General features: G+C 42.3%; 1 protein-coding gene across 9 annotated transcripts in view; it reads right to left on the reverse strand.

The window, feature by feature from the left end:
* RABGAP1L (RAB GTPase activating protein 1 like) overlaps positions 1-12074 on the reverse strand; it is a 228623-nt gene that overhangs the window by 8011 nt on the left and 208538 nt on the right. For 7 of the 9 annotated variants that reach the window (XM_063165422.1, XM_063165423.1, XM_063165424.1 and 4 more), the window contains 3 exons: positions 10326-10418; positions 2968-3078; positions 1153-1257 (listed from right to left, as the gene is read on the reverse strand). In XM_063165422.1, coding sequence (XP_063021492.1) covers positions 1153-1257; positions 2968-3078; positions 10326-10418 — 309 coding nt within the window. Of the gene's footprint in view, positions 1-1152; positions 1258-2967; positions 3079-5938; positions 10059-10325; positions 10419-12074 lie in introns of those variants that run through there. The other 2 variants (XM_063165429.1, XM_063165426.1) reach the window with 2 other exon arrangements.

Consider the following 12074-nt stretch of genomic DNA (forward strand, 5'->3'; position numbering starts at 1 on the left):
ACACTGTACACTGACAGAACTTCCCAAAACGTGTCATCAGATTGTTTTCTTTGTGTCTGGCTGTGTTTACAACAACTCTACAGCTGCTGCTTATGAAATTCCAGTTCTCAGACAAGTGTCTGATTTACTCAGTTTACAAATACTGATTATATCAGTGATAACCAAGAAGTCTATACTGTGGTTATAACCTTTATCTCTGGTTAGAGAATTCTCCTGTAACTTAATTCCCATTCTCTGTGTTAAATGGTGGTATATCATGGCCCACAGAACACAAAGAAAAGCATTACTATTAAGTGGGGTTTACTGATTTAGTTGTTGTTTTTCTGCACACTGTCACAGCAGGTTTGGCCAGATTGTTTGTTTGTTTGCAGATGGAACAAGAAGAATCTCTCAACACTGTCATTTCCATAGCAGGAAGAAAAAAAATCTGTTTGGGTCTGTGACACTGAGTGAAAACACAGCTAACTCATCCTCCTTCAGAACCACTCCACTTGGAGAGGCCTTGGAGTAGGAAAAAAAGCTCACTGCCTTACTTATGGCAAACAGAGAGCTCCATTTTAGAGAGACACAATGAATTAACATTAATTGTTGCAGTCACTGTTGCCAAAGAGCAAAAATAAAAATCAAAGTATCACTTTCGAAATCTGCATGTTAGATATATAGGATTACAGAACAAAGACTGAGAATTTTGCAGCTGAGTAGAAACCAGGTTTAGTCAGCAAAATTCTCCCACCCCTGTTCTTCTGCTGTTGGCTTCAGGCAGGAAGTGCCTGATTATATTATATTATTTAAGTGATCCAGCAGCTGAATCCAGAATGGGCTCTTACAAGGCAACAACTCCTCCGGCTCCTTCATTTTGATGTTTAAGAGGTCTGATCACATCTCCTTAGCTGAGACTGCTCACCACCATTGACAACAATCATTACAATGCTTGGAAGAGGATAAGCTATGAAAAACTAAACATTCAAAGCTCAATTAAAAAAAAGAAAACACTACTGAAAAATGTACTTTGGAAAAATATTACCCTGGCACTACAAACTTTTACTTGAAACTGCATTTTGAAGACAAAATCATTTTCATGATTGCAACACATCCACACTTTTCTGCATATCATTTTTCTAACGAAATGGTAAAAGCTGGAGAATGCCTTACCTGAGCAGTTTCCTCTTCCTGCTTCCTTTTCTCTTCCTCAGTCTCCACTAGCTTCTGTTTGGTCACGAGAAGTTCCTTGTTCAAAACATCTGCTTTGTCTTCAGCCTAGAGTCAGAGACACTTGTGTAAGTCAGATGTTCTCTGTGCCAGTACAAACACACTGGGATGTACAGCTCAGAAATACACCAGGTTCAGGTTTTAGCATTGCCTTTTCCTGCCTTCTAATGGCACATGTAACTTTTTGATATGAAATCCTCATTTACTGAATTATTTCACTGTGATTCAACACCTGTGCAAAAGGACCCTTAGGCCAATTGTTTACCTATGCCCAGGCGGCACATAAACAGATAATATATCCTAGCACAAACAGTGATGTACAGAATTTTTGTTAGGAGCAATATTAATCTAAATGAGGGCAGCACGATTTACCTCCTGTGTAACTTCAAATTACTCATCCTGTTTTTTAATCTGTGAGCAGGGAAAACATAACTGTAAAATACTTAGGTGCATTGTACCCTACAAAGTGATCAGGCAAAGGCAAGTGTAAGAGACTATCAGGACCACTAGGAAAATGGTTTATTGGTGCAAATAAGTATGATGTGAAGAAACCTGATAATTGAGAATATAATTTTCTCTGGAAGGACCAAGCTTGTGGTGGCACACACTGGGAATCCTTTGTTTTTGTGAGCACTGTCCTCACTGATCATCAGGAGAGAAATTCCAATATATTCAAACATTTGTCAATGTTTGGATTTATTCTGTAGGCCTCCCCAGCTGGAAACACACAAAGCAGTCACCACCCTTCCTGTTCAGTAATGAAGTCCAGACAGGAAATGATGTGGCCAATTAACACTGACTTTGCTGAAATTACAGGAGGGACAAGGGCATTGGAAACAAGTAACCATATAGAACTTGTCTCTTGAGCTGAAGTTTGGTTTTCTACTGCTGTGGTGGTATAAGCCCTTCTGCTACAGTAATAATGATTAATGAGGATATTAGTGGTGTTTGAGGGCAGCAGAACCAGCTCCACCATCTCTATGACTGAAGAGATGGATTAAGGATTCCTTCATTGCTAAGTGTGTATAAGGTGTATGGGAGGGGAAAGGAAAACAAACGGTGCAAGAATGGAAAATTGATGAGATTAACATCTTAGAACAAAAGTATTTAGGGATTACAAGGATATTTATGATGAAAGACCTGTTTAAGATATGCTTTGAAGGAACTTCAAAATTTTCCTCCTTTTTTGTGCTCATTCCAGTTTCTCCTAGCACCTGCAGTGTAGAAAGAGAAGGCTGAATGTGTGGTTCTCTGAAAACCATTGTGTCTGGGGCAAAGGGCTCTGAAAGCTGCTGCCCTCCACATTCCAGTCTCCACAGGGAACACCAGCAGTTATCAGTGAACACCCAGGAGCCCGTTGAATTTTTGGTGCTGTGCCACTTCATTATCTCTGAATTTTGTTGGCTGTACTAGAAGTGCTGTGAAAAACAGATCCACACAGACATTTTGCAATGCTTGAAACTACTCTCCCAAGAACTACATGACACCTTTTTCAAGGAAATGTTTGTTCTTTGCTATCTGCCTGAAGGTTATGGCCTACATTTTCTAAACTATCCCCAACGGAGGAGATGCAATCAGTCTTGGCCAGACCCCACTGAGCGCCTAAAGTGGCACATGGAAATACAGCTGAGCGCAGCTAGGAGTGAGGCTGTCAGGAAAATAAAGGCAAAAATAATTACACTTTGAATGTGTTCATACTTCCACTTGAGCACAAAGCAGGGCTCCTCCTGAGCTGGGAGCCAGCTCAGTTCCCCTTACCTGGTCCAGGTCATTCCTTAAGGCAATTTTGCTGGTCACAAGCTCATGGGCAAGGTCATCGTTCTCCTGCTCCAGCCTCATGCTTGCTTCTTGGAGCCTGCGGTTCTCCCTCTGTGCAAAGAGAGGAACAACCAGGAAAGGAAATTAACCCTCAGGAAGAGCAATGAGCAAGTGCATGGTGTGTGCCAAACACTGAGAAGGCAGGAGTGCACATTAAAGACAGGACTGCTGCTCTGGGAAACAACAGTGAATTAAGCCAGCAGTGCAAATGCAGCTATTCCACTTCCATCCCACTGGTTTGTGATGTGTAAGGGACACACTGATTGTAGTGTTTCCCTGTCAAAAATAAACACTAATCTCTCCACAAAAGCACTTGGTTTTTGCTTGCTCATCATCTAAAGACATCAGGCAGATAAATCCCACCCAGCAGCAGCGAACAGGGACCAATTAACAGTTACTCATAATAATGCTTCCAAGCAAAGTAGAAAGCTGCCCTGCTCCACTTTACAAAATCCTGCCTGCAGGGATCCATAAAAATAGTCCACTTTGTAGGTGAGGCAGTGCCAACTTCCCCTCTCCTGTGGGGCCAGCAAAGAACAGCATTCAGCAGGGAACTCCCTACAGCTCCAACATCCTGTATCACCATTTGTGCACTGCTCTGCACCTCCTGCCAGTGACACCAGAGTGTACCTCATAGTGCCAGGTGGAGAGGGGAACTCAGCCCTCAGCCCAGCACCTGCTGGGGGCAGTAACAAGAACACAAAATGCAAAACCTGGAGGCTGCAGGCTCTTGCTTCACTGCCCTCCCTACCCACTCCACACAGGTAGAAATGACTATCTGGAGCATTAACCACAGGAGGTGAAGGAACAGGAGAATGAACAGTCATTCACATCTTTTAGAAATCTGTGTCTGCTGCTCTAGAGCTGAGAAAAAGAACCATATTCAAAAGATGCCTGTGGGTCAGTGGACTTCTGGGGGTTAAACATCAAATACAACTCCTCATTTTCAGAAGAACACAGCCAGGTGGGACAGACAAGAGGTGCCTTCCTCCAAATGGATTTTTAAGAGAAAAAAAACTGTGCTGGCTGTCCATCACTGTCTATCTTTTATACCAAACAGGCTGCAAAGGGAATCTCTGCATTATGGAAATTCAAGGAAAAGCACCACGTTCATATGGAAACTCATAGGTGGAAACACAATAACCTATATGCTGAGATTTCAAAAAGGGCTTTATAACTATAGATAAAGATAACTATGTTCTCCAAAACAGAACAGTCAAAGTCCAAATATATCAATTAAAGTCCATGATATATAATAACATATATATTAGCTCTTGTAACATTTTTCAAGAGTTGTTCAGTGAATGCATTCCGACAAAATTATTTCTTGCATAAGTTATTCACCTGTTTTCACTTCTTCCTATTCACCAGCTATGAAATTGCAATTTTTTTTTCTGTTGCAAGCAGATTTTGCATGTTCGCCTTAAACAAAACCAGGAGCTCTAAGAGAATGCAAATAAAGGTCTCTTCTGTGTGGGAACTTCCTCTGTGGCAGGAAGTGGAACCTCTATAAATTTTCTCTTGTTAATGTGACCCTATTGTGTAACTAGAATAGGCACTGCCCTGTACAGGGAAGTAAGATGGTTTCCCTTCCAAAAGATTGTACTTTGAATAACTTGTTTTGTACAGAAGCTAAATAAAATGCCTTTGTCTTAACACAGCTAAAATAACCAGTGCTAAAACACACACAACTTTATGGATCTTTCTTATTTTAAATGCACTTTAGTCTGTTTGATACAAGGAATTTTAAAAATTAAAGTAAAAATTTTCTGTAAACGTAATAAGCTTTAAAGTGTAAAACAAAATTGCAGTCAATAATGATAATACTAATAACATCTCTAACACATAAAGATGTGTTTTGTTCAGACCATCTTAGAAATGCTGATTTTTACAGACACGGCTCTGCTGGTTGTCAGAACCTGAGTTCACCTAAAACTTGAGACCTGAGTCAGACCAGGCTCTGCAGCACCAATACCTTTCCACAGCGATGTTGCTTAGAAGAAGAAAGCAGCAAATTCTTATGACTTTGACAAAATAACCAAGTTGGCTTTACCATTTTTGCATTGTCTTTGCCAAAAGCTTCAGTGTCTGCCAAGCAAGGCACGCAGTGTGAGCTGAGAGTTCCTGCTTTGCATTCACAGACAAGTGGGTAAGCAAGCTCTGTGCTTGGAAATGCACTATCCTCCTCTTAAACCAGGATTCACAAGCCAGGTTGGAAGTGAGTTAAAGATCTCTTACCTTGGGCATCCAGTTAATAGCTACAGGATGTTTTTAGCTCATTCACCAAACTCCAGCTGAAAGGCTCTCACAGGACCACCTTTACTCCTCCTCCACCCAGGGCAGAATGCCTGATTAGCTGGTTTGTCTTTCTCAGCTCCTCCCCCCAGGTCCAGCAGTGTAAAACTGCCTCCCTTCTCAGGAGGAAACTCTTTAGTCTGCCTAAGTCTAAATAAAAACTAACAGGACACAGTAAAGACAGAAAGAGCAAACAGCGCTCTTCACATGCAGCAAACTATCTCCATAGGCTGTGAAATGTTTAGAGTTTTATGAAATATGCTCACAATGACAAAGTTCAGCAGATGGAGCTGGTCTGTCACAGCAGGACTCACATCAGAGGCAGCATCTGTAATGGCATCAGCCAACTAGTCAGACCTGCTAGTTGTCCCTGGTGTAAACAGACAGCTTCCTGCCTCCTCTCCACAACACTACATTTACTCTGACAACCATTTCCTTCTCCTCAGTCTCAGAAACTGCTCAGTTTCTACAGTAAAATAACAGATCTCTCCTTCCCAAATTCCTCCTCCTGGTTACTGAAGGTGGCTGGTGAACTCAGGTTAGCTTTTAAAAGGAGGATACTGCATTTCCAAAGAGGACAAACAAAGATGATACACACAAACATAAATCAACTTACCTCCTGTAAAGTCACAGACCAAATACTGCTTTCAACCATTGGTGTAAACACAGTGAAAACAGGATATAAAGACATTTCTAATACAAAAAAAAAAAGTTGCTTATTCTTCATTGAGTTTTTTGTTATGAGTTTTAGAGAGAGATGCTCCCGCTTCCATCACACACTGGGTGGAAAGAATATGACAAACTCGAAAGCAGTAGGCAAGCCTCAGTTCAGGATGACTGAAAGGCTGAACTCCACCCTCTGCTCCCTTCCAGGCTGCATCAAGGAACAATTCCTGAGGAGATTAGTGGCCATGATGCATCCTCTCTGTGCTGTACAAGTGGGGTGTAGTGAGTCACCAACCTCCTTAAGCAATTCTGTTTCTGTTCAGCAACACCCTGTGCTGGCTCAGGGAGGGTTAGTTTCCTTCATGGTGGTTAGTACATGTTGGCTTTGTGCTGGAAAAGGTGTTGATAGGACAGAGATGGTTTGGTTATTGCTGAGCAGGGCTTGCACAGAGCCAAGGCCTTTTCTGCTTCTTGTAGCTCCTCACCAGTGAGGGGATACACACCAGGCTGGGAGGAGGCAGAGCTGATCCCACCTGCCCCCAAGGGACAGTCCAGCCCACATGGCACCAGGCTGAGTGTGTAAAGCAGGGAGAAAAAGAAAGAGGGGAAGCCTTGGAGTGATGGCATTTGGCTTCTCAAGTCACTGGTATGTGTGATGGAGCACTGCTCTCCTGGAGATAGCTTAACAACCACCTGCCTGTGGGAAGGGGTGGCTGAGTTCCTTGTTTTCCTTTATCTACTGACCTGCCTTCATCTCAACCCACAAACCCACACGTTTTGTCACTATAATTCTGGGGATTCTCTCCCCCAACCTTGAGGTGGAGTGAGCAAGCAGCTGCCTGAGTTAAATCAAGACATCCAAACCCCAAATCTCTGAGTGTGAACAGCTCCTCAATGATGGAACAAAAACATTATTAAAATTCACTTTCTGGATGTGAGCAAACTGAGGTCTTCATAAACCCAATGGAAAGGGCCCTTGATTTTGGAGGAGCTCCAAAGAAAAATCCTGTGAGCCTCCATCCAGAAACCCAAAAAGCTTTTACAGCAATCCAGGGAAGCCTCTCAAGGTAAGCAACACACAGGCTCCTGGAGGCAGCTGTGTTTTCTGTTTGGTGACTCTGGAGAAGTATTCCCCAAAGTGCCCCAGCACAAGTTTTAAATAAACAACAGATAATGTCCCACAGGAAAACTCATCATGATTTTCCTCATGGTTAACATTCACTTGCCCTGACTGAAAAAAAATGATCAGTGTATTAATTTTTGCTTCCCCTTCAAAACACAGAGAAGGCTGTTACAGAGAAGGCTATTATGTCCAAATTACACATTTATTCACACAACTTCTCCATTGCACAAGGAGGTCAACAGAGGAAAAGGTGGAACAGAACAGCAGCATCTGCTTGCAAAACTCCAGCCCTTCTTTGTGCAACTACTTCCTCTTTATTTTAAACCAGTTCCCAGGCTCACTTCTGGAATTTTCTCATCAAGTCAACCCAAATCTTGTTACATGAGGCATTCTCAAACACAGAATAAAAAAAACTCCATAATATTTAGAAAAACATCAACCTGAAATCTATTACTATTTTTTTACACATATGATTCACTTTTCTTCCTAGCTTCTATAGGGAATTTTTTAATTTAACTAAAAGTTACAAAATTTGGTGGCGAACAACAGTTTAGAACATATTTCACTTTTGCACCTTTTAAAAATCTGACAAAAATATGATAATTTGTTATAAACAATGGAAAATAAAGCGAAAACATCTCCAGAAAAACTTGCACTTTTCCTAAATAACACTTGTAAATACAGAACAAAACAAACAGCAAAATAATGGCACTCTTTAATACTGTTCTTCTGGTAAATCAAACCCCAACATGTAAAACGCATGCTGGGCAGGAACTGCTGTGTTTAACACAGCTCATGGGAGCAGATGAACTGAACCCGTCAGGCAAACACAGCTGGTTCCTGGGCCAGGCACTGCAATCCCAGCCCATCTCCCTCTCTCTCAAGAGGCCATCAGAGACTTCCTCTGAGGGCTGTGTTATAGGGAGGTGACACTCAGACATCCTTCATCTCTGCAGCTCACTACACCCGTGGGCCTGACAAATTCCTGCTGGTAACAACAACCGTAAAAACTATAGCTAAAAACTATCAATTGATTTAAAGCTCTTTTGCTTCCTGACCCATATGAGGGACATCCTGCAGGGATCTCTACTCCAGTGATCCCATCCAAGAAACATCCCCTTCCTAGGCAGCAAAATCCTCACTTTTTTTGGGATGGGAAACTGTAAAAATGACAAGGTCATGGAGCACAGCCCACAGAGCAGGAGTTGACAGCAGAACTGTGCTTGCAGGCAAGGCTGGCTTTTGTCCTTTCCCAAGCCAAGCCTGGCTGCTGGAAGCCTGGCAGAGGTGGTGCCCAAATGAAAAGCATCTCTGACCATGCAGGCTGCAGAGTGCTCTCCTAAAGGACAGGCAAAAAGCAAGGCTGGCTCTCCACGCGCTGCCTGGGAGGATCCACACAATGACATTTTCTTGCTGCCCTTTGGAAACACTCCTGAAATGTCAGTTCCTACAAAACCTCAACTTCACATATCAATAAAATCTAACAAGCAAGAAAAGAAACAAAGAACATTTACAAGCATTTTTCCATCAACTGAAAAACCTGTCCAGACTTTGAAGTTAATATGCAACTAACCTATTACAGGGACTGTCTAATCACAGCATCCTTAAGAGGATCAGACCTAACACAGCTTAATAAAAAAATCCACAGTGAAGTTCAGAAGCACAAGCCAAAACCCTGGGCTGTGATCCTGACTGTGACAGTGACTCACATCAACAGTGGCCCAAGAGTCACTTCCTATATCCTCATTTGCAACTCGGGATAATGTTCTTCACAGTGCATTGACCAGGATTAACTAGTTAATATGCTTCCACTGAGCTTTAAAGAACCCTTCTTTGTTTCCTAAAGCATTATTTTAATTCCACAGTACTATAAGTGAACCACTAGGAAAATACTGAAGAGTTAATCAGCAGCCAGTTGTGTTTTTTTCCAAATAGGTCACACTTGCTATTGGTTCTCAGCAGCTACAGCACTTCTAAGTCTCATAAACAATAAAATCTCCACCTTTTGACAGCAAAAAAACTACACTTAAAATATAATTTTCTCACAGACAAATGCTTGAAAAAAAAAAAAAAAGAGTCAGTTTGACTTCGTACCTGTAAGTTTTCTTTGTCACATTTATGAATTAAGGCACACTCACTCACCACAGATTTCCATTTTCTGAACGTGGTGCACTTTTTTTATGTTCACAGGCACTGTCAAGCCTGTTGCACTCTGTGTGATTTGATTATCCACCCCTCCCCAGCCCTGGAAGACCCCACAACAACCATAGTGGCACTGACATATTAAGGCACAATGAAGAACAGCAGGCAAACAGTACAAGGATATGTAAGAAATGTCAGTTCCCAGCTATCCTGGGCAGCAGGCACTAAAGTGCTTCACCTAGAGCAAACTGAATTGTTCCAAACAGAGGGAGGAATAACCAGATCCCAAACTCTCAGTTAAGGCTGTGCCCAGAGGCAGAGCCTCCAGCACACAAAACCTATGGCAGCAGAATGTAGCTGTGACAATGAAAGCAAATACATTGTAAAGATAAGCAAAGCTGACCTGAAATTGAAGAACTGTTCTTTTTCAGTGAACTGTCAAGCTATCATATTAACAACTGAACCTTATTTCTGTGCTCCTTTAAAGAGGAATATCCATCACTATTAACTCTATTGCAGTAGTACCTCAGGACCCCAGAAGAGCTCTGGGTCCCACAATTGGTTTTATCTTAACAAAAAAATTACTGAAGCTTGGTATAAACAGGAATGAATAATAAGGATTGTATCAGCCAAGGAAGAGTTCATCTTCCAAAGTCTCTGTGGATGCCACTGCACACAGCTTGCACTAGAACAATGTGTATTTTCTCCTTTCTGTGTCTGTAGCTGAATCACCCTTTGTTTCTGCGGCTCATGAAGATCTCCCGTAAAAGTGCAACAGCAGGAGAGTTACCTACAAACATATAAACTGAAAGAAGAAAAATATTATATGTGGCTACTTGCAGATGTCTTAAGAGTTACAAATTGTGATTGAAATATTCTTGGGAAAAAAAGACTAAGTCCAAATTTCAAAATGCTTATTCAAGAAAGGGGATGAGTTTGCCTTCACTTCCCTAAGGTCTGCATCCCTGGCACATCCCAGGGAGGTGAGCATGGTACACACACCTCTACTTAACTGCTGGAAACAGCTCACTCCTGGTGGGATTCACCAAATTCCCATAGAGCATCTCCCTACCTTGTATCTGTCCATAGGATCCTCCTGCTGCAGCTGGCTCTCTCGCATTGTTTGGTACTCTCTCTCATATTTCTTCAGCTTTTTCGTTGGCACCTGTGAAGCAGATTTGGGAAACATGCGTTTAAAAATAAGAGGAATGCTGGAAAAGCTGACTGAAAGCTCTCCCTACCAACAGGAAACTGAGGAAGTGCTGGAGAGCTGCTGCTGAATAAAGTCTCTCCCCACTGTCCCCCCTCCCCTAGTCATTAAGCCCTGTCAAACACTTACCAATACAGCTCACATCAGAAATCTTTCTGTGCCCACTGCTGCTAATTATTCAGACATTTAAAGGGAAACAGAACTGGAGACATTTTAGTAAGACTAACAAGAAGAAAAAAAGCACAGACAAGTGGGAGAAGAGGAAAGCACATTTTGATACATATGATTCACCGAAACAATGCTTTAGCAAGACAACTGTTAAAAGTGAGATGAGAACAAAGGAGTGCTCATACAAAAGGACCAGACAATTCCCTGGGGGAGATCCAAGTAATGGTTTTATTGCTGAGAGAGTATTAATGTCTAAATTACAGCCTGTGACCAATGCCCTCATGAAGTCTGGCATCAGAGCCCTCCCAGGCACAGATGGAGATGCTGCAGTGCAAGCCAGCAGAGAGAGGTGGCTCAGAGAAATCACAAACAAATTTGGTAAACAGCCGTGCAGAAAGGTCAAAACCCAGGCTGCTGGATCCTGGGAACACTTCCACTTCAAACACTGATCAGAAGGAGCCTGTGTTCTTTTCAGCAAAGCATGGGGAGCCTCTGCTTTCCCCTCACCTTCTGGTTGGGTATGCAGTGCTCCCATCTGTCCCTGGAGACCTCTGGTAGCATTACTCAGGTCACCTGCTGGCAGCTGGAGAGATCCCTACAGCCATGTACCACCAGGAGTATAAACACAGGCTCTCCTTGATCTGTCATGCAGATATTCCTATTGCCTGTATTGATCATGTTTAGCTGCCCCTGCTGTGAGGACATGCCACTGTCACCTTGCCTTAGGGCAAAAACTACAGCCAGTGAGCAGAGATCTGAGTTTCTGTGTAGTTTGGGAACTGTTTTCTCTTTGCTGGTTGGCAGCCCAATGCCTCTTTGCTCTGCAGCACCCAAAGGGACCAAGCAAGTGCTCAGCACTGCTGCAGAGGGAGGTGCAAGTAGCAAACATGAAACACATAAGCTGCAAAGCATTAATAAAGCAGCACCAATTCCCACAATTACTGAGGGAACCTGAAATCAGCCCCCTTAAAGCAAACAAAGAGAAAATAGTAAAGATAAAAACATGAAGTACATTGGGCAAACATACAAGAAAATTTCACTTTGATGACACTTAATAGGGCAAAACACCATGAAATGAAAGTGACTAAATAAGAGATGCTTTTATACCTTTCAACTGAATAATCCTCCTAACACAAACCCAGCCAACTTTGTCTTGGCTGCAGCCTGAAGCTGTTGAGTCTATTTAATAATTGTAAGAATTAGAAATAATTTCAGTATAGTGTTTTAAATGAAACAAACCCATCCAAAGCATGCTCTATCCCATCCTTTCACCAGAATTACTGGACTTTCATTTAGAGAACCAGATCAAAGCTCTCCAGCTGAGGTGTGATAAGGACACCCTCCAAACACAGTTCTCAGGTTCTGCTGTGGAGTTTTGTGCTCCACTATGCAACCACCAGGACATAAAGATAAATACGAGGGAGATTTTGTGGTGCAGCATGG

This window comes from Melospiza melodia, chromosome 11 (genome assembly GCF_035770615.1).
Source record: "Melospiza melodia melodia isolate bMelMel2 chromosome 11, bMelMel2.pri, whole genome shotgun sequence".
Lineage (NCBI taxonomy): Eukaryota > Metazoa > Chordata > Aves > Passeriformes > Passerellidae > Melospiza > Melospiza melodia.